Below are 23599 nucleotides of genomic sequence, written 5' to 3' on the forward strand. Positions count from 1 at the left end.
AGCTTTTAGAATGCATCATTTCACTGAACTAGTCACAAGAGAGGAAGGTTGCAGGTGTGCACTTCTCTATATTTTAAAATGGAAAAGATCACATCCATGATAACAAACAGTATCACACCATAAATTTGTAACCCAGCACACCCATACACTGCTGTATGAATGTTACTGTAATGGAAAAACAATGCAACATTAACATTACTTGGCACCACAGCTTCTAGTTGTTATTGAGGACCCACCACGATGCTGAAAGAGAGAAGAATTTAGTTAGGTACTTGTTAACATAAGCAATGTTTCCTATACTTCATCTTGTAAAAATCCTAAATAAAATAGCTCTAACGTATACAAAGAAACATTCATTTGTGTATGCAGCTAATATTACTTCATTTGAAAGCTGCATACTGTCAAGGACAAAACCTCTCCAAGCAGGGGAAGAATATCTGCAATGCTGTGAGAGACAAGTATATCCGGTGAGAGGTGGCTTTAGTACAAGAACGTGTATCTCTTGCTTTTTGATGGCATCCAAAGAAGCATTAAGATGTCATAGGTATGGTTTGCATAGAATTAAATGCTCAGATCCCAGAGGGAAAATCATATAAATCCTCACTCCTGTTCTGCTCTGTGGGTCAGTATTTTAGCTGAGCAGTGTGTCCCCTGGGTGGTTGTGCTGCCTTTAATGACTTTTCTTTCCTGGTGACATTATTCAACGCTTATGCTGTTCATTTTCACAGCTCTAGGAATTAGGAGTGTTTTGCTTTAAAAGTAAGAGAATTGATGGACTTGTAAAATGTCATTCCTGTAAAAGGAGTTCTGTAATCACCAGATTATAGACAGGGCTGGAGTGAAGCATATTTGTACTTCTTCCCCACAGTCCCTACACTTTGTCCTTTTGAAATTGAACCTTTTGCAGAGAGGAGCCATAAAATTTTTGGAGAGGGAGGGAGGAAGGAAAGGAAAGGAAGGAAGGAAAGGAATGAAGTTGTGCCTGTATTTGAGATGCCATGTCCCCTTAGTAGAGGAGTATTCTAGTCTCTGTAGGTTTTCCACTGCACAGTTTGGGGATTAAATTAATGACCACAGGTTGTTTCTGTGAATGTGTCCATACATCTTTCAGTTTAAGGAGCTCTTCTGACAAAAAAATGGTATTCTTGAAGAAGAATGTTGAAAAGATACTTAAGAATCTTAACCTGAATTAGGGCTATGAAAGCCTAGGATCCTCTGACACAGCAGTGGATTAATGAATTCTGGCCCAAAAAATTTGCCAATTTAACAGTTTATTTCATCATTTATAATGCTGTAAGTGTTCAATTGTTTTCCCCTAGCTTTTGTTTTCTTCACCAAAAGGTTCCAGTGCCCTGGAGTCCAGATCTTATATAAAGATCAGGCATTCGCTGAAGATTAATTGATTCCTGCCACCCTGGTAGACTGGCCTGAGGCAGCTTGGTGGGTTAACAGGTGTGCGAGAAGAGATGGCAGTTGATTGTGGTTCCTGTTAACTGATGGTAATGAATTTGCTTTAGGATAATACTGGATCTAAGAGTCCTGAAATACCCATGTCTTTCTGCATAATTTCCAGCCAGGTAAGTGTATCGTTATTAATTTTAATTAGCTGAGTGAAGACTCTTGGATTGTAATCATAGAATCTGATTCAGATTATGATTTAGAAATGTTTTTCAGTCTTTAGCTAACCAGGAATGTAAAAAAAAACCCCACAGATGTGTCTGTGCTATGGTAAATTTGTTTTTAAAATATGCCTGTTGCAGACAGGCGTGTTTGTTTCCTGATTGTACAGCAGCATCGCTTTCCACTGCCTAAAATTCTTCCATAAAGTAGACTGGTAGCATTGCAGCCATCGTTCCTAACTCCATGAACGTCTTCTGTCTTCCAAATAGAAATAGGATTGTATAGATCAAATCATATATGGGCGGTACTTCCCATGAAACAAAAGTCTGTGTTTCTAAGTAACAAATAATCCATAAAACTGTAAAAATACCGGTGAACGTGTCCCCTCGCTCCCCCCACCCCCAGCAAGGAGTGCACAGTGAGAAGTGCTGTTTCTATGGCAACTGTCTGCCAGGATAGAGTGCTGCAGACTGGAATCCTTCTTAGCGGGCAGAGTGGATGATTTAATGAGCATTTTGAATCCGATTTCAGACACTTCTATATTTAGGCATTTATAAATGATGTTTACATTTAATTTTCTGTTAATTGTACTTCAGCTGTGAGTTAACCTCCTGGGACATACCTGGTCTAGCTCTTGGACACAGAGAAGTTTGGGAAAAGGCTGCATTGTTTCCTACAGCCAAGTTTGTCTTAAACCCAGCAATTTCCTCAGTAAGATACAAGATTTGAAGGGACCGTTGGTTCATTAAGTGCAATCTCCTGACACTGCAGGAATCCCTGACACATAATTGTGTTTTCAGGCGAGTGAGGTCTGAAAATGTCTTGGCTGGTTTCTTTAAAGGAGAAATTTGAGTACAGGACTATGTATTTTTGATTTTTTTCTTATTAGGTGGAGTTTTATTATTTTGAATTCAGTCTGTACTCAGACATAGGGGAAATTAGGGTTTCACTGTAATAGATCTGTGTTGCCCAAGATAAAAATTTTGCTGTCCTCCCTCTGTAAATGTGGGACTGATGCTTGCTGTGCTTTATCCTGCACTGTCTCTTCCATCTGTCATTTCTCTGTGAAAGACGATGTTGCATGGTTATTAGTTTGTATTAGAAGTAGTAATTTGGAATCATTAACACCTTGTTTTTTCGAAGTAGTTTGACTTAACACAGCAGGAAGCATGTACACTAAGTTGGTTAGTAAAAATAAATTATTAGCAATCAAGTCTCGTGTCAATCAATTAAGATATAATTAAGTTTTAGTCTTCATTAGCAAAAAAAATTGCCTGAGAATTTTTTAGTACTGACAAATACTATTTTTTACTCTAGATATTTTCTTAAAACCCATATGCTAGTCTAACTTTATGCTATATAAAATAAAGCATTGTGGGTCTTATTTGTTGCTGATGCATTTTTACAATTCTGTGCTTCAAATAAAAACACCTGGAGTCTCTTTCTCCTTCATACTTTACCAAAGACTGTCCCACTGAGGGAAATATTACACAGTGGTCCTGCATATGGAACAGGCTAACGCAGCAGAACTCTCCACATGGAACAAACAAAATACTGTGAAAACCTGATACTCACCAGGGACTAGCATTGTTGTGATGAGCTCAGGAGTTTCCAAGAAGTCCACGTTACTTCTTTGGAATGTCTTGCTGTAATTCATTTGAAGGTGGCTAAATAAATGTTAAAAAAAAAAATGTCTATATATATAAAACAGAGTCTTTAACGGAGCTAAATATAATGCTCTAAGCCATGATTTCGGCTTCTAAAGTTACAATAGTGGGAGAGAAGACCAGATAAGCTGTGAAGTTCGTGCATGTTACATTAAAGACACTTTTTGCTTTTATATGGTTGGTTGCCCACCACTCTGATGCTTTTCTCTTGGTTATAAGACAGTATAGTAGTTCTTGTTCCAAATGGGTTGACATGTGTCACTAGTGGTTTTGAGTCTTTCTGAAAGTAAGCGTACCTGCTTTGGACTCGGGATTTGTTTAAAGGGAAAGGTGGTAAACTTCAGGAGACTTCTCCATCTTCCTTCAGAACAGTTTCTGTATACAGATTTAGGATTTGAAGGTTTGTTTGGGGTTTTTTAAATAGCAACAGTAGATAAGGAAAATATTATTATCTATAATTTTTTAGCCATCTGCCTGGGCCAGATTAGAACTCAGGTGGTAGGATTTCTTCTAATCACTGTAACTTCTGCCTTGGACCTCAGGGACATTCTGGGAGTCTTTCAGACCAGTTTTTGTGATGTGGATTTAGGAAGCTTTGGGAGAGTTCTTGACTGCTTGCATGCTTAACTGTGATGCTGGATGGCATATCTGTCTCACTCATTGGCTCCGTTACTTTCTTTCATTGTCATTAAAACTGTGGTAATATTGCTGTTTCCCTGTTCTTTTGTCTCTAATCAACTAACATCCCTCTAATGCCATACCTTTATCTGTTTGCTTGCAGGCTGTGTACTGTTCAAATTAGCAGTGTCTGACATTTTTATTTACTTGTTTCAGTATATTTTAGTCTTCAACAATTGAAGTATTGTTCTGAAGTATTGTTCTGAAGTATTATTATGATATATTTAACAAGAGATCAATTAGCAGCCTTTAAAGCAATTTGTAGCCAGTCCTTACAGATAATTGCTTTCTAACCTTTAAAATTTTCTATATTACAAAAAAAACCCCAACCGCCCCAATCCCCCACAACATACCTATTCCAGGCATTGGAGTTCTCCCAGAACTCATAAACTATGAAGCGGGAATCACTTGGAAGCTTCTGTATCGAAACACTAAGAATTGTAGGATAGAAATAATTTAATCAAACATGACAAAGTTATCAGACATACACATCTTATTCCAAAGTGCTAATGAGTAGGAAACAAATACAGTGATTTTTCTTTTTTTTTTGGGGGGGGGGGGGAGGGGAAGGAAGCAAGACAAAACAAAAAACCCCCAACCAAATACTGAATTTAACAAAAAATAAGTGGTTTTTTGGAAACATTGCAAATTAACTGAGGGTTTTTTCCTCTTAAACTCTTGGAGTATTTTCATGGCATTTTATTTATTAATATTTTATATTACTATATGTATGGACATTTATGAAAACAATTTCTCATACTGCTCCAATAGTGTCATTCATCTAGAGAAATACTCAACAGTAATAGAGAAGCTTAATCAAACAGGTTAACTGATTCAGGGAAAATCAGCTAATAAAGCATATTGCACTTGGAGATCGGCTGAAATTTGTCTGTAAACATGTTCTGTTTCACTGAAGAATTATATTGTGAGAACTCATGCCTTTGCATGAGAGTTGCATCAAAACAGCAGAGAGTTTGGGTGCTTTGAAAGCAAATACAAAACCAGGCTGATGTTTGCTGCAGATACACTTTTAAAATAATAACTTTGGGTGCTATTTACTTGTGCTTATGTTATTCAGAAGAATTAATCATGGGTGAGAAATGACCCACAGAGGGACTTTGACAGGCTGGAGAGATGGGCCCATGTGAACTGTAGGAGTTCCAGTAGAAGGCCCAGTGCAAGGTCCTGCACATGGGTCTGGGCAATCCCAAGCACAACTGTAATTGTCAGCAGTCCTGAGGGGAAGGACTTGGAGGTGTTGGTGAATGAGAAGCTCAACATGAGCCATCTATGTGTGCTTGATGCCCAGAAAGCCAACTGTATCCTGGGCTGTGGCAAAAAAGGCATTACCAGTAGGTCAAGGGACATGATTCTGCCCCTCTGCTCTACTCTGGTGAGATCCCATGTGGAGTACTGCATCCAGCCCCAGTGCAGGAAGGATATGGAACTGTTGGAGCGAGTCCAGAGAAGGGCCTTGAGGGCTAGAGCACCTCTCCTATGAAGCTAGGCCTAGAGAGTTGGGGTTGTTCAGCCTGGAGAAGAGAAGGTTCTGGGGAGACCTCAGAGCAGCTTTCCTGTACCCAAAGGGGCCTATGAAAAAACAGGAGTGGGTCTGTTTACAAGGGAGTGTTATGACAGGACAAGGGGTAATGGGTTTAAAGTAAAAGAAAGCAGATTTAGATTAGACATCAGGAGGAAATGCTTCCTTGTGAGGGTGATGAGGCCCTGGTACAGGTTGCTCAGAGAAGCTCTGGCTGCCCCATCCCTGGCAGTGTTCAAGGCCAGGTTGGATGGGGCTTTGGGCAACCTGGTGTAGCGGAGGGTGTGCCTGTCCATGGCAGGGGGTTGGAACTAGATGGTCTGTGATGTCCCTTTCAACCCAAACCATTCTGTTGTTAGGATTCTGTGATCCTATGACAAAGTATATACACATAGTCCTCTGCGTGCCCAAGTGTGAGACTGCCAATGTTATTACTGATGTGCTTGCAGACTTGGCTTCTATTTCACACCGTAATAACCAAGAAGTACTATGATTTATTGGTTTTCCCCCACCGTATGTAAAAGTTCATTGCAAAATAGCCAAAATACCAAGAGCTGTTGGAAAGCGTCAAAAACGGCTACAGTGAAACCCAGCCGATAGGTGGCAATGCAGCCCTACCGAATGACTCTGGACTTGGGCAGGAAAGGAACTTCGAGCCTTCCTTTGTTGAATTGCTTTCTGTAAGCTCTCTCCCTTGACCAGGCTGCAGTCCCTGCTGCTGGGCGCTCGGTTTTGGAAAGGGGCTAGGGGGCTTCTCTTTGTTTTTTTCCACCTCTTGGCCCACAAGAGAGTTTTACTTTCCTCGCCAGTCCGCCTTTACAAGTGATCCACTGCACAAAGGCAGCTTTTCTTCTTCCAGCTTAGCTTACTTTTTCTGTGCGTAATATTATCGTGAGACGGTCTCATAGCAACAGGGTTCATAAATCAGGGATGTGATAGACAGTCTGTGACAGCTTTGAATATATAGGAAGAAACTGTACTGTGTACTCATTATAAAATATTAATTTCATAGTCGCCTGTAGTGTGTATATTTGGAGCTTTCTCAGGTATGTTAAATTAAGAAATTCAGTAGAGTGGTGAGTTGCTAAAATTTATTCTTAACCCAGTTCTGATGTTTTATTTCATTCTAAAAGGAGCAAGGCAGAAATACACTACTTAATTGAAATTTTTGCTTTCTCCTTTCCCCCATTCTTTATTATGAATGAAAGTTTTAAAATGACAGCCTAAAGGGAAGATTTTGAAAGGTTCCAAATGGAGAGCTGCCAAACAAGCTGGTAAGTTGCTCACTTGCTGGGTGAGCATGAAAGATGGCAAGTGAGTTGTACAATAAAGTGCCAGCCTAGGAGCTTTCAGAAAGCCATGGATAGATGACCTGCAGATCTGAGAAGCCTTAAAAGATTGTTGAGACAGCCTGTATTGTCATTTTGTGATACTACTTAGAGTCTGCACATTTACTTTGACATCTGTTTTTTGTTGTCTTTGAAAATCTCTGCCTTACACACCTGCATAACCAGCCAGGAGAGATGATACAGGTTCACTCTTCATAAATAATCCAGCTCCACTTAGAGGAGAAAATGTCACTCCAGAAATCAGACTACATTCCTTCCTGCTGCCCAGGGACAACAACATTGTACTTACTGCAAGCAGCCACCCTGAGTAGAAGCAGATTCCACATACTGCTTCAGAGCAAGCCGGAACTCCGCGATTTCTTCTTCTATCACAGACATCTGACGCTGAACAATCATTATGTGCTGGTACAAAAACAGTACAAAGTTACTGCCACGTCATCCTCAAAATCCTTTGTTCTTTAAACTCTGAAGTCTGTCACAAAACAATAAAAACCACAATCGTAAAAAAACCCCAACTTGAAAAGTTCCTTTGAAGTCCCAGTTGTAGTGCTCTGGAGTGGGGAAGTGGAAATGCTCAAGTGTGGCGGTGCCAAGGCACAGCATGGAAACACCCCAAATTAGTGTCTGTTTTAGAGAAATTGAGAATGGTCCAATCCTGGATAAGAGAGACTTTCTGGAAGAGTGCAAAGCAAATGCTTATCTATGAAATATTCAACAATAAAGTCAGCATGGATTAATCTGTACACAAGCAGCTGCAAGGTCTGAGAGAAGAGCATGTGTAAGGTAGCCAGTGGCAAATGATGAATAGAGAGGGTTTTTTCCCTCCATTTTTCTGCAAAAAGTGATCAATCTTTATAAACAGGACTGTAGAAACACTTGGCAGTAAAGAAGACCTATTTATGCTGAATTACTGTGATTATCATTTAGCTAATGATAAATCTTTACATAATAAAGTTTGTCAGCCTTACTAATGAAATCTGAAGAAACACCATGTGCTTCTTATTTAATACAACTTAATCTCTTTTGTGGGTTTTTGACTTGTTTCTGCCTTTTTGATACTGCTATCTCCTGGAATATCCCTTCTTTGGGATATTCTTCTTTGCCTGTCTAGCAATATTGTATAATCTCTTTTAAAATGAATCTAATACTATTCATGTGATGAAATGAGGAATTTTATGGACTATCTATTTTGGGTATTTTTTTCATGTGTATCTGATTTGCATTTTGTTAGGTTCAAAGCCCTCAATTTTGGAATGGTAGTGTATTTGAAAAATCCATCTCAATCTTGGGACATGAACTTAATTAAAAGTAAGTTTATTTCTGGTTATGATTTTTGTTTTGTAAGTTGTGACATGGATTACTGCTTAACACTAGATGCTCTCCCATCTTTCCTCATAAGGCTTCTTATAGCAGTTGTGGGAAGGAGAAAAGAAAGCTGGCTGTTCAACTGTGATTTAAAGTGTACATACAGCATGAGGTGACTGGGAGCTGAGAAACTATCACCCCATGAACACTGCTGCCAAATTCTGTAAATGTTATTAATGACACCTTTTCCTCTTTATGTGAGTTGAGGTTTTGGCTCACTGTATCCTTTGAAAACAATGCAAAAATTCAAGTAAAAGTTTTGCCCATATATTCTAAGCTTTGGTGTGTTGAGTGTTGCACAATGCATTCTGCTGATTAAAATGGATGCTTACCACTGGGAAAAGTGAAGGTGGTCGTACTTTTATTTATTATTCTTTTAAGAAAAGAGATCAGGTTAGATTGTCTTACCTGGCTATGAAAATCAAATGTCAAAAGTCGTTATCTTGAAAAGCACTTACAGATTTTGCATTTTCTTCCAAAACTTCCTCTTCAAATGGCTCAAGCTTTAGGTCCTTTCAGGCAGTTGAAAATAAAGTAGAAAAAAAGAAATAATATTACATCTGTATTCTGGTCTATTTAACAAGTTACTCCAATAACTAGACTATTATAGCTCCAGAAGTTATAATTAAATCCCTTGCTTATTAGCTGTAAGTCAAAACTAAGTATTGTTTGCAGGATCTTGCACAACTCTGTGGTTAAATCTAACCCAGGCAAGTTTTATTTCTAATGATGACCAGGTCATTTCTTATTTGTAATCAATCCACTTGCTCACAAATGTATGTTGGGCTTCATTCAGAAAGGACAGATACCTTCTCAAATTGTCACGGAGATGAGCAAGGCTGGTAATCTGAAATGAACCACCAGCTACTGTTACTCTGCCACCATAAAACTCTATACAGAAGAGACTTCTCTGGGGGTGGGGTGGATGGAGTTGCGAGGGACTGATTTCTAGCATAGAAAAAGATGCACATGGTGCTCCAAGTCAGGTTTCTGCACTGCTGTGCTTCCTTCTGAGCACAGGCTGCGCACCCGCGACAGGTGCATCTGTGAGGCCGCAGTACACTTGCTTAATACACAGACCAGAGGCATGCTTTGTGAATCAGTGGTTCATGAGAACACCCATCTAGTAGGGCACACAAAAAATGCCACTTGCATGCTAGGCATGTGCTGTACCCCCTCCCCCTTATGGATAGGCTGAACAATCTCCACCGGCTGGGAAAAAAAAGGCAGCTGGATTTGCAATGAGCAGCTGGAGCAAAAGGTGCTCTTTGTCAGTGGTGCTTCTCATCCCATTGCAAACAATTACTGTGTGGAGAAGATTTAAAAATAGTATTACAGTAACTCTTCTGCTTGCAGCTGGGTGGGGATTGAGGGACCTCAAGCCAGCTAGAGTCCTGCAGGTAGAATTCAAATGAACCAGAGACCTCCACCAGCTGGAGGCAGCAGGGCAAGGCAGGAGTGAAGTAGCAGTCACAGAGTAACTGCTGTGTAGCTGTGTATCTCCTGCAGAACATGCTCAGGAAGGGCATGAGTGAGGAGTGGGGAGACACACAGCTTTAACAGCTGTCTGTCAGTGCAGGCACTTCAGATAAAAAGCCCGAGGGAAAATGCATATTCCTGTGGTTCTTCTATGCTTTTCCTGCATCTTTTCTCCTAGGGAAATGTATGGAAAAACAGAGGAATAACTCAAGTTGTTCGGCAAACTTTCTCTTAAGGTATCTAGAAAAGAATCTTATTTTCCCAGTATATTTAACTTTAGAACCTGAGGGCAAAAAAAAGATGACCTACAAGATCGATTCATGGTGAAATTTACCTTTGACAGAAGACTTAGACAACACCTAATTGACCATTCACCAGGTAGTTTTCCAGTAGAAACCATTGATCACTTGCTGCCCTCCTCAAGAAGTTAAAATCAATCCATACAAGTTCTTCAGTCATATGTCATTAAACAGGGCAGGACTACACAGATGAGGACTACACTGACAGCTTGCTGTGACCTTGGAGTGTGTGAGCACTGGCACATAGTCCTTGTCCATGTGGAAAGAACACTCAGGCGCTCCTGAGATACTCAAGGTCATGAGATACAAAGTCAAGCTGATGCAAAGTCAGGTAGAAGTGGGTGTAGGGCACCTATTGGCAAAATTAGGTTTATCTAATTGCTGTTTTAATAATCCAGTTTTATATTGATGAGATATTTATGGAAGGTCTATGCCCTGCTACTTTGGCATTCAGTTCCTTTTCAAACTGAGGTACTCTGTTATATATCTGCAGCAGATTTGATCATCTTACAGCATCCTTGTAAGCTGACTACAAAACAGTGGGCTGCTATCTATATCAGTTGCACTGAGCTATTGCTGTATGCTGGGTTTCTTTTAAATGTTAAGTTTCCTTGAACTCCTTTTGGCATCAGTCCATGTCGGGAGGTCACTGTGGCTGGGCAGTAAGCTGCTGCTTCCAAAGCAGAACTGGGGGTAAAGCTGGACCACCACCAAGAGTTACATTTCATGGTGGACTTTGACATTTCAAAATCCAATTTATATCAATTGAAAAAAAATCAAGTTGCTACTAAAATGTCACTAATGTGGAAACTGCTGTGTAATTGCTTTTCTCATGCAGAAATGACCCCTGAGAAGAAGCAGTCATAGAGGTATGCCTTGGCCAGAGGCTTAATGGGCTGAGCAGACCATGAGGAGCTGACAGAAGTTACAGAGAGTGCCATGAGGAATGGCTGAATTTCACAGCTGGGTAAGGAGAAGTGATGCAAGAGACTGCCAGACCTGAGGGATAACCAGAGGGAGCACTGGGAGTCTTGAAAGGCCATGGATGAGAGAACAGAAATACCAAATTTTGGTCACAAACTGGAGCCAAAGGGGAAAAGTAATTGGGGGTAGTGGCAGAGAAAGGTCAGTATACTTGTTGTGTTGAGTCCTGCCTGGGTCAGTACAATTTTTTCTGTCTTCTTGTTAAAACCTTCACTTACTGTGTGTATAATTTGCTACTGAACACAAATTAGACTAGTGGGCAAGTAAGAGGAGACACTTGTCTGACAGGACCCTTGGTGTGAGCCAATGCCTGGGTAAGGGGCATGGCTCCAACCACAAATACTAGGTGGACTAAAGGCCCACTATACTGTTCTCTGAGCAACATCCACCCTTATCAGCTGGAAAGAAAGACCAGAGTCAGGCTGTTTCATGTGCGTGTTTCTGTGAGTGCTACCTGTCTGTGGGTGCTGGTGAAGGCACCTGTGCCTGTGTGCACGGACCCATGTCTTTGGAGTATACGCACAGCCTTGCCACTGGTGAGCACTTACCCACAGGTTGGAGCAGCATGAGCCACACTGGGGCTGGAGCAGCTCCTGGATCTGAGAGTGCTTCAACCTAAAACCTCCCTTCTGGTGGACCAGAAGGAAGAAATCCGCTGGGGCCCAAAAGCCACTGAATTCAGCCACACCCTTAGCACCTGTCTGAAGTTATCTGTCTGTGCTTCAGTAGGGACACTTTATGTAGGGAACAACACAGGCATATACACCTTCCTTACTCCTCTGCTGTTTTTTCATCTCAAAAAAAACCCAAACTCATCCCACAGAGACATAAACCAACTTTTATAACCCAGGGTAGCAATCAATCTGATGTAAACTGAAAGAAATAGGTATTTTCTGTACAGACAGGTGTTACTCAGGTTTTTACAAGCCCTGGGAAACTTTGGCATTGGTGGTTCAGGTGGGTCATTTGTCAGACTCCCGGAGGGCTCTGCTTTGGCATGGGAACCACAGGCAGTCAGTCTCAGGGCTCTGGGAGCTGATGCGGCTCTGGGAGCTGATGCAGCTCTGGAGATGGGCAGCTCCCCTGTGGGATGGTGGGATTTGCAAGAGCTTTTGGTCAAACTGTGCTTACTAAGAAAGTGTTTTAATCTTTATAAATCAGTATTCTCTGTCAGGGAAGGAAGAAACAAAACTTTCTGTAAGCTTTAGTAGGAGTTTGGAGAGGAATAGAAAAAGCCCTGATGCCAAAAGTAGAACCTTGTCTGATATTCCCCTAAAAAACATAACAAAATACAATAACATACTCCAGTCATAGAGGAATGTGACTTTACAGATCCTTGTGTAAAGTTTGATCTGTGGTGATGGAAAGGGGACCGTGGGAAAACCATGTCATGCTCTTAGGAAAGAAGGTGAAAGGGAAATGTAGTCATTCAGTGGGTGTTAGCTCAGTTAAGTGATATTATAGCTTCATTTGTTATTGATTGGAAAGACCGTGGCTGGGACATTAAAAGTATTTGTGGTTTCAGGATTGCTTTACTGAAAATGAGAGAATAAACAGGTATAAAGAAACACACACCTTCTTTTCCAGCCTGTCAATCAGTTTTTGGAGTCTGTTTATCTGGGTCATCCACTGGCTGTCTTCCTCAGTCCAACCTTTGGAAAATAAAAATAATGAAAGTTCTGTACACGTTAGTAAATGTTATGAATACCAGCAACTCACAGACAAGGGACCAAGCATCATCCTTCATCGCTGCACTGAATGAACAGCATCATTAGGTGGGTGTAGTAAGTGGGTCAAGAATGTGAGTGATAGAAGGGTCTTCAAAAGGGCATTAAAAAGGAAGAGGTGAGCACATGGCTACAAGCAGTGAGATCTGCATGACTGGTCAAGAAGTGGGCTTGACCCATTGCATCCTTTGGTGTGTCAGTCATCTGCATGCCTTGATTCTGAGAGAATCTGGCATCTGGAGATGCCTTCACTGCAGCCTCATGTCACTGCTTCTAAAGAATCCTGTTTACCAAAGTACCCTTTTGTAGTTTCCAAAGTAGAAGTGCCATTTCTGATTATTTTGTATCATCTTATCTTTATCATCAGTATTTTTCCCCTTCAGGTTTTGTATCTTCCCTTTATGTGTCTTATTTGTTCCCCTCAGCTGGGAAACGCCATGATAGAGAACTTGATTCTGTGTATATCATAGCCTTCACCTTTCCATTCTTGTCTGCAGGCTACAAATGTTGCCTAAGAAATGTTGAATCAACCCACAACCTCAAAACGATACTGCATTTTGGCCCATAATTATGTATTTATTTTTTATCAGTTCTGATCTGTAGGTATATACTTACTTTCCTTACAGTTTGAGGTAATATCTTCTATGTTAAATTGAAGATTGATTTATGTCAGTAAAGTATCTGAGTTAGTTACTATGTTTGAATTCCATTTTTGAGAGGCAGATGGATGTACATTTCTCTGTGCGTGTGTGTGTGTGCCTGTGTTCCAAATATATTTGAAATGTGAAACACCATACCCGTGCTAAAGTGAGGGCTACTGGGCAACATGCTGTTGTTCCTCTGAAGCCTTCGGGCTGAGCGCTTTCCTGGCCATTGAATTGAGAGCACTTCAGGTTTTGCTGGACCTTGTCTGCACAGAAACACAGGAGACTTCATCAGGTAAAACGTTCCTCTCCCTGTTCTCACATGTGCTTGGGTGTTCCTTTGTGAACATGAGGAATACATTTTCCAGTTTTTCAGTACTACAGATGAGTTGTGTTTAGGTTGCTGGTCATTAGAGAAGTAAAAAAGAAAGAGGGTTAAGCTGGGGTAAAGCTGTCTCAGGGAGAGAAAGCTCAAGGTCAGTGTCTGTCCATGATGTAGTTCTGGCCTGACTTAAGGAACCATTCACATCAGTGCTCCATTCACAGGATTTTCATAGCATCTCTACAGAGGAACTGGGATCACAAGAACTAGAAGTGAAATAGGAACTTTAAACATTGACCCCTTCAGCTTAAAGGTAAAATAAACAACAATGTGTATCTGTTAATAAGGAAGGAACACTGATGAGAATTAGCTAATACTGGACAGAGGACAGATACCTTCCCGAGGCCAGTATTGAAATATAGCAGATACAGGAATGACTTCTGTTCATGCTGCAATGGAAGAGCCCTTGAAGCTTGAGAGTTTGTGTGGGTACTGAAGGCTCTCTCTGCGTGCTTCTTCATCATCCAGCTGGAGAACAATGGAGGACTATGGTTAGTTTTAAGCAGTTAGTTGGATGAATGGTTGCAAAGCCTATTTGACTGTAGTCTAAACAGCTCACTAAAAAATTCCCAGGTCACTGCTTTGGAAAGCTCTCTGGTCTCCCGAAGCACAGACTGAAGGCTCACCAAAAGCTCACACACTATGTTAAGAAGATGTTCTGGGATGGTATTTTCTGAAGCATAAAATCCCTTCACAGTAAGCCAAATTGCAGCAGTTGCCTGCCTTGAGCACTCTTAAATTAGTTTAGGGGGATTTTGATCCAGTTTGCCCCTGACTTAAGTTAAACTTAATTGAAAATGATTTTATACAGGGACTGGGGCATCTGCACTAGAAACTAACTTTTCTCCAAAACAGCTGTAGTTATAGTGCTGAGTTTGCTTGCCTTTTCCGTTGCTACCTCAGAAAATGGGGAAGATGCTTTTTGGCACACTTTCTTATTTTCTTTCACATAAACCATCATTCAAGAGGTTACTTCTGAACAACTGTACTGATATGACTGGAGAAAGAAGTCTCCACAATGCCCTACCAAACAGTGCAGGCAAGAAAGCTGGCAGTGAAAGGGATGTTCATACCACCCAGTTCTACGCACCCAGGTGAATAGTTTGAGTTACTCATATGGTCTTTCTAGACAGTATTTCTAGAGAGGCTTTCCTAAAGAGCAAGTCAGAGGAAAAGGCAGTGATTACCCCAGAAGATGTAAAAGCTCCTAAGTTAGGCTCCAGCTCTGAACTAGCCATTCAAGATTTCTTTCTGTCCCATCGGGTGCATGGGGAACCTGGAAAGATGTGTGTATGAATGCAGGGGTATATGTACTATGCATATTGGCACACCTTTCAAAACCTGCTTGATTCCTGCAGGTCAAGCTGCTGGCATGAAAACACAGTCTATTATTCATATACTTCAGAGATCTCAAAATCAAATGAAACAAAAAAATGACATTTCCAAAAGGAAGAATGGAAAAGCAACGGATTTTAAAACATGTCTGTGAAATACAGCAGCTTGCATTTTGCTTTTCCTCTCATCTTTAACATCAATAAAATCAAAAACCAAGCGTCTTTTAAAAATGTTTTGACTGTTGATTGTACAAACCCACATCCAAGAGGCATTAAATTCAGCTAAACCCCTGACTGAGGATCTATAGAACTGGATGCTAACCAATACTATGGCCCTATGTTCCCAGAAGAAGATGTAACAAGCAAAAGCCTGGTGATTTCTCCTCTTAACATTGGGATTCTTGTGTGAACAGGAATGAAAAGAAAATCATAAAGCCAAGAGAAACAAATAAGGAGACAGTGAATGGTCTTTGTAATTTCAGAGCTCTCCATGTTGCAGTGGTTTGGTTTCTGCATTTGATATTAAATAGTCGATGGATTTAAAAACAAGTTGAAAGACCAGAGCCTAGGATGTAATAAGATAGTCCTCCTACATGAGACCCACCATGGGATTTGATGGGAACCTGCTTGAATTCAGTTTCAGGAGTGAGCTCCTACAAAGAATAAAAAGTGTATGCTTATTTCTCCAGTTATTCCCTACATCAGGTTGCTGGGTGAAATATAAAATTGTCTTGGATGTTCAAGGTGACCCCACTCCTCACCCCCTTCGCTGCAGCTGGACAGAAGGCTTGCTTACCTCTCCTGCCGAGTCTGCTCCTCTGTGGTTTCCATGGCACACTCCAGGCTGCTCTGGAGGGACTGAAGCTGGTTCAATGTTTCTTTCAAAAGAAACCGAGTCACAAACTGCTCCAAATTAGAAGCTTCCTGATAGTCCTAAAAATTACACGAGAGGAAAAAAAAAAAAAGGTAAGGATTCACTTACTAGGTTACAAATATGTAAAGAGAGATTCTGTCTCAAGAAAGGAAGCAGCTTGGATGTTTCTGTGCTTATACATACAGGACACGTAAGTAACCTTAATGTTTCTGGACAGAAACACCTCTGAATTTCCAGGTATAGACTCTGATCCCATCCAAGATGAGAGAGGCACAGATACACAGTGGCACAACATATTTTCAACTCAACAAACCCCTTTTCCTTATGTTTCTTAAGTTGTTGTCAGTACCACATTACTTTTTAAGTATGGAAAAGCCAAAATATAACTGACAACTGCAGAAGTGAGTTTACAGTTTTTATTCAGATCCATTCTTGTGAAAAGATGTTTATCTAGTCCACTGGCCTGTCTTGGACAGTTTGAGCAGGACATGTACTTAACAATACTGTCCGGGAAAATTCCAACCAGTTGTTTGGCTGAAGGACTGCCTGTGCTAGAGAGATTGTGTTCTGAATGTCATAGAATCATAGAATCACTTGGGTTGGAAGAGGCCTTCAAGATCATCGAGTCCAACCACAGCCTAACCTTGCCTAGACCACCTCTAGACCATGTCCTCAAGCACATCTACACACCTTTTAAATACCTCTAGGGATGGTGATTCAACCACCTCCCTGGGCAGCCTGTTCCAATGCCCAATAACCCTTTTGGTGAAGAATTTTTTCCTAAAGTCTAATCTAAACCTGCCCTGGCCCAGCTTGAGTCCATTTCCCCTCATCCTAAAGAGACCAACACCCATCTCTATACAAAACCTCCTTTCAGGTAATTGTAGGCAGTAATAAGGTCTCCTCTCAGCCTCCTGAGGTTATATATTTCACAGTTACATGGAATGAATCTAAATGCTCTTTGAGTTGGAGCTTGGTTATTATAAGTTTGCACCTATATTTAGCAGTCTGTAATGGTTCTTTGTGTCATGGCATTTCCAATATATTTTATGTGTTCAAAAATATTTATGGTATTTTGTGTAGATAATTTCAGAAATAAGTTCTTATACCTGTTACCTCCCTGACCCAATGAATCTTATTTCTATGGATGGCATTGACTTTAACATTTCTGTCAAACCCAGTTCTGCAGTGACATGCAGGTAATGCTGTGTGAGGGGGCTACCCTCACAATAAAATAAATATCCTCTTTGGGTGTTTTTCTCATTTATTAATGTAATAGAGAGGATAAACTGAACCCCTAGAGCCTCTGCTTACTGTCATCAGGAACAGAGTAGGAAAATAGACTTTTAAAATCTCTTAAACGCTGAGTGAATTTGTTGACTCCTGCTCTGAAGAGAGTATGCTGGTTTCCATTTTTTGTATACCCAAAGTATGCTGATGTGTGCAGAAAACACACTCAGTTGATCTTGAAAACCTAGCCATCTAAAATGGTTTTGTAAAATATGAGGCCTATTGAATGAAAGGCTTCTCTAGTCACCACATCTGAAGATAGAGGATGGTCTGTTAACTCCAAGCATTAAGGAAACTTGTCATTTGAATGGTGTTGCCTCCTACTCTAGCTGAGGACCCATTTCAGTATTCTTGGCAATGAATATGGGTGTTTTTAATCTGTTCCCTGTTCTTTTCAATGTGCATTACAGCTGAAATGCCTTTTTGACTTTTAGACTTCTGCTAGAATTTTTGCATGTCTGTGTTTGCAGTCAGAACATAAATGTCGAACAGCTTTGACTCCTGCCTGCTGAAAGATAACTACTCCTACCCATCCTTCTGAAATTCTTCAAAGACCTTAGAAGAAAGTATTCATCTTATAAATTGTTAGCACTGCTATAATTTAAGTCATGTATGGAAAAATATTCTTCTTTACAATTCAACTTAAACATCAACTCCAGCTCTCAGCAATGAGGAATTAACCAGCCACGCATTGCTATCGTTTCCTCACTCTACTTCCTATGGAAAAGTTCTTTCATTTGCATTTTACAACAGGGGCACGGTACAAGATTTCACTAGAAGAAATAAAATATTAATTCTGAATTAAGAAAAATATGTAACAATTTATTAAGTGTATATTATGGTAGTTTCAGCTTAACTGGCATGTCCAGCATTTGTATTCTCAGTATACGGCACCACCAATTAAAAATGGGACCCACTGATGGTATCTGTATGTAGAAAAATGGTCTGTTAATTTTCATTAGCTGTAAATTACCACTAATTAGCATATACATTATACTGCACAGCAGTCTGGGCAGTCCAGATGAAATAAGTCTGTGTTAGCATATCATTCTGCTTGCTAGTTTTACTGATTGTGAGTGAATGAGGATAATTTTCTACATCTTCCTCATCAAGATACAACTGCGACCTTTGTGAGCAGCTAAGATTTGGGTTTCCATTAATGCAACTGAAGATACACATAATTAGTGATTTCCCTGTGGAAAAGGTTACCATGGTTTTTAAAACTGGCTTACAGCTATCTTAAAAGGTACAGAAGATGTTCTCCTTTCATAAAGGCAGATGAGGAAGGGCCTAGATACTCCCTATGGGTGTCCACATCTCAGGGCTACCACAGGTTCAGTGACTCCGTTGATCCTCTTGTGCCCTGGTGCCAGGCCTGATCCTTTACCCTTTGGTGACTTGATGCCAAGCTGATTGACTTATCAAAAGAGTGGCTCATTGAAAGTGGTGAAAGAGAAACTAACTAGGTTAGGATAAAAAAGAACTCTGAAATATCTCGGGGAGGGGGGGGGGGTGGCGGGGGGGAGGGGCTAGGCAAGAGCTCCACAAACTTCATGGGAAAGGATGTCTGGCTGTCATCTAGTCCAATCCCCTGTCAGAGAAGGGCCAGGAGTTAGTTCAGGCTGCCTGGGGACATGTCAGCTCAGTTTGGGACGTCTCCAAGGATGGAGATTACACCATCTCTCTGGTGCACTGTTGCACCATCCTCTCTGTGCAGAGTATTTTCCATAGGCCTAGTGAGCATTTTCCTTTCTACAGCTTGTAGCTGGTGCCTCTTGTGTTTTTGCTTTGCACCCTAGAAAAAGACAACTTTGTTTTGTCTTCTCTATAATCCTTCTTTAGAAAGGAGAATTACATCTTCCCTCAGCTTCTTCTCCAGGCTGAACCAACCTGGTGCCCTTTGCTTCTCCTTTCTATATTGCTATTTTGCTATGTATTAGTTTATGTTACATAACACTTTATAACTTACGTGTTTGTATCTGATTTTATTTGTAACATTACTTACAATAGTTATGTGTTACTGTTATATTACTCTGCAAATTTCTGTTTCCTACTTTGTATGTCATAGCAAAATAATTCCATTAAATTATTTAATCTTATCTTTACAGAAAATGCCCCCAAGGCAACTGAAAAGTTGGGTAAAACTCAGTAAGGAATAATCTATTTACATGTCCTTTGATCATGGAATGTCTCCCGCCCTATGGGTTTAGGTCATACAGTGGGATCAGTGGGACAGTGCCCTGGGTTAAAAATTTAATTGGAGGCTATTAAATTAGTCAGAATAACTGCACTAAAATGAAAAAAAAAATCAAATCTTCTTCATTTCAACCAGTAAGATCTAATTTTTTAGACTGTAGGACAGAGTCAGAATAAAATCATAATTTTAACAAAAGCCGTATCCAGAGATGCTGTCTGTGTTGGCTTCACACAAGCGCAACTTTCACAGCATCCTCACTGTAAGAGTAAGCAAAGGCATAACATGCCAAACTATTAAGTAGACTCAATTTCAAAGTGTGGCACAAAGTTCACAACTCTATCAAAGTGTTATATTAGGAATAAATTGCATGTTTAAATTCTGCCTAGAGAACTGAATCAGTGACAAACTCTACAACCACCTGCAGTGGTGACATAAGAGCAATGAAATAAAACAGGCAGCCATGGCTGATTACAGAATGCTGACACACATTCGTAATAGCGACCATCAGAACATTACAAGAGTCTATCACTCACCTTTACTGGGATTATTGAAGAAGTAATACACTCTTACTGCAATAAAAGTATGTAAAAATTTCATGTATGGATAAAAAGTAACTCCTATTTAACTGCTATTAAGTGTATCATACAGTTTAGAGACCAAAAACTGTGTTTCAGCTGTATTTTATGTCAGCAGGTAGCAGGGATGTGTATAATGCCATAGCTCCTGAGAGAAGGCTGCAAGAATACAAAGAAAACATCTAAGCTGTTGGTAGTTTTGATAGGTATCGACAGGAAAATGGCTAGGTAAAATGTTTCTTTTTCTGCTGTGAGGGTACTTCTGTACAATTTTATGTTTAAAGGTAAGGGTGTTAACTTAAGGTGGTGGTGTTTTTTTAGTTTCTATTTAACATATCCTCTCTGCTACCAGTGAAAATTATGGCATTGTCTCTTTCCGACCCAGTAGGTGTAAGACTTCCACAAAAAAAAAATAAAAAATCAAAGGAGTTCCCAAGAGTTTTCATTACTTTGATGAGGAGCTTGAAGGAAAGGGGTGAACCTCGTATCCTTGAACGACTGCTCAGAATTCATTGCTTGCAGTTTCTTGAAGTTACCAGTGGTCACCTTGACTTGCACTGATAGCCATTGCCTCAAATAAATGATATATATATAATATCATATGAAATGAAATTCCAAAACCTCATTTAATAATGTCCCTGGATAAAAAAAATAGCTTTGTATTCATAAGGTTCTCTCTGCCTTACAGCAAGATGCAACTGGTAGTATATTTAGCACTAGCACCAGCATTACTCTTTTCAGCTGAGTTTACAGATGAACAACTGAGTAATGGACTTATGCAAAAAGGATCCAGACTCTGGTTCTAACTACCAGTAAGTCTATATCATCAAAAATTGGGGAATGATAAAAAAAAGCAACCCAAGGAAGTTAGGTCAAATCTAAAGAAGAAATATTTTGGAAGGTTCTTTTTAGGAATTTACAGACTGCTGCATTTAATCATTTTTATAGCTGCTTTAGCTAGAAAAAGTAGAATATGAGAAGCAACTATGCATCCAGCAGGAACAGTTTTAAAAAGAAACAAGAAAACGAATGAAAAAGAAAACAAAAGAAATAGAAAAGCTTCTGTAAGTACATCAGTGATAAAAGGAAGACCAGGGAAAATGTGGGCCCTCTCCAGAAGGAAACGGGAGACCTGGTTACCCAGGATATGGAGAAGGTTGAGCTGTCCTACCACTGTTTTGCCTCAGTCTTCACCAGCAAATGCTCCAGCCATACCACCCAACCCTCGGAAGGCAAAGGCAGGCACTGCAAGAATGAAAAAATCCCCACTGTGGGAAAAGGTGAGGTTCAAGATCATCTAAAGAACCTGAAGATGCACAAGTCCACAGGACATGATGAGATACATCCGTGGGTGCTGAGGGAACTGGCAGATGAAGTGGCTAAGCCACTTTCCATTATATTTGAGAAGTCATGCCAGTCCGGTGAGACCCCTCTGATTGGAATAGGGGAAACATACCCTCCGTTTTTAAAAAAGGAAAAAAGGCAGACCTAGGGAACTACAGGCCAGTCGATCTCACCTCTTTGCCTGGCAAGATTATGGCACAGATCCTCCTGGAAACTGTGCTCAGGCACATGGGAAATAAGGAGGTGATTGGTGACAGCCAACATGGCTTCGCTAAGGATGTATCATGCCTGACAAATTTGGGAGCCTTCTACAATGGGGTTAGAGCACTGGTGAATATGGGAAGATTTCATGCGATTTGCTTGGACTTACACAAAGCATTTGACACTTTCCCACATCCTGATCTCTAAATTGAAGAGATGTGGATTCTATGGATGGACCACTCAGAGCATAAGGAATTGGCTGGGTGGTTGCACTCAGAGAGTTGCACTTGATATCCAAGTGCAGACCAGTGACAAATGGTGTTCTACAGGGGTCAGCACTGGAAACAGTGCTGTTTGACATTTTTATTGGTGATGTGGACAGTGGGATGGAGTCCACCCTCAGCAAGTTTGCTGATGATACCAAGCTGAGTGGTGTGATCGACATGTAGAGAGGGTGTGTCATCCAGAGGGTCCTTGACAAGCTGGAGAGATGGGCCCACGTGAACTGCATGAAGTTCAACAAGGCCAAGTGCAAGGTCCTGTACATGTGTCTGGGCAACCCCAAGCACAACTATAGTCTGGGTGGAGAATGGATTGAGAGAAGCTCTGGGGAGAAGGACTTGGGGGTGTTGGTGAATGAGAAGCTCAACATGAGCCAGTAATGTGTGCTTGCAGTCCAGAAAGCCAACTGTATCCTTTACTGTATCAAAAGAAGAATTGTCACCAGCAGGTCAAGGGAGGTGATTCCCTCCCCTACTCCACTCTTGTGAGACTCCACCTGGAGTACTGTATCCAGATCTGGGGTTCCCAACATAAGAAGGATGTGGACCTGTTAGAGATAGTCCAGAGGAAGGCCATGAGGATGATCAGAGGGGAGGGGCACCTCTCCTATGAAATCAGGATGAGAGAATTTGGTTTGTTCCGCCTGGGGAAGAGAAGACTCTGGGGAGATCTTATTACAACCTTCCTGTACCTGAAGGTAAAAAAAACTGGAGAGGGGCTGTTTACAAGGGCATAACATGATAGGACAAAGGGTAATGTGTTAGGGTAAAAGGAGGTAGATTTAGATTAGATGTAACGAAGAAGCTTTTTATGACAAGAATGATGAGGCATGGGAACACGTTGCCCAGAGAGGTTGTAACTGCCCCCTCCTTCCAGTAAGGCAGTGTGCAAGGCCAGGTTGGATGGAGCTTTGGGCAACTTGGTCTAGTGGAGGGTGTCTCTGCCCATGGCAGGGGGATTGGAACTAGATGGACTTTCAGGTCCCTTCCAACCTTAACCATTCCATGATTTTATTATTAAAACCCTAGTGCAGTCTCAGGTTAGTGACATGTTCAGTTATTACTCTGATATGTTGATGTTACTACTTCTTATTCCTTTGTTGAGTTTTGATTACCCAAACAGTATTAGATGAAAAATTCCCACCAAAATTTTAACTTGATAAAGCTTTGAAATGTGAACATCTCAAAAAATCATTGAAGGCATCTGCTTTATTCCACTTTTTTCTTTTACTGAAAAAACCTTTGACAATTCTTCAGTCACAAAAGTGTAGTCTTTAGGACTTTCACCAACAACTGCTTCAGAATCCTCTCACATATTATAGATGTAGTGTTGAATAGTGTTACTATTTTAGAGGCATGTATTTGGTTTGATATTAGAGCTGAATTAAATGCCTGTAAGAAACCAAGGTGGAAGTAGCATCATACCTTTAATTTTTCTGAATGAATATGTATGATATTTTGAAATTACTATTTGTTTCTTAGAATGAAAAATTGACTTTTTTTTTTACTGAAATAATCTTCTATTTTTCTTCTTTTGGACCAATAATTCATACATTTTTTTGCTTCAACATAGCTGACATCTGCCTTGAAGGTTAGGATTATTTTTTTTTCCTCCATTCAGTTTTTTATTCCTGAGTCTCAGCACTGGCAGTGCAGGACATGTAATGCTTAATCTGTAGGCAGACACATCTTTTATTGGTTTTCTGGCTCTGTCTTTCCCTTTGTTTCCTTTGTGAAAAACATGACTTTACAGCAAATCTTTCAACCAT

General features: G+C 40.5%; 1 protein-coding gene across 1 annotated transcript in view; it reads right to left on the bottom strand.

Annotated features, from left to right (window-relative positions):
* Positions 1-214: 214 nt before the first annotated feature.
* The window catches only part of NECAB1 (N-terminal EF-hand calcium binding protein 1), a gene marked incomplete at both ends in the record, with an annotated part of 65190 nt that continues 41805 nt past the window's right edge, over positions 215-23599 (bottom strand). Inside the window, 8 exons of the mRNA XM_084280448.1 lie at positions 215-243; positions 3196-3287; positions 4319-4396; positions 7144-7256; positions 8678-8731; positions 12557-12633; positions 13506-13618; positions 15865-16001. Coding sequence (XP_084136574.1) covers positions 215-243; positions 3196-3287; positions 4319-4396; positions 7144-7256; positions 8678-8731; positions 12557-12633; positions 13506-13618; positions 15865-16001 — 693 coding nt within the window. The remainder of the gene's footprint in view (positions 244-3195; positions 3288-4318; positions 4397-7143; positions 7257-8677; positions 8732-12556; positions 12634-13505; positions 13619-15864; positions 16002-23599) is intronic.

The sequence above is a fragment of the Gallinula chloropus genome, assembly GCF_964237585.1.
Source record: "Gallinula chloropus genome assembly, chromosome: 2".
Classification (NCBI taxonomy): domain Eukaryota; kingdom Metazoa; phylum Chordata; class Aves; order Gruiformes; family Rallidae; genus Gallinula; species Gallinula chloropus.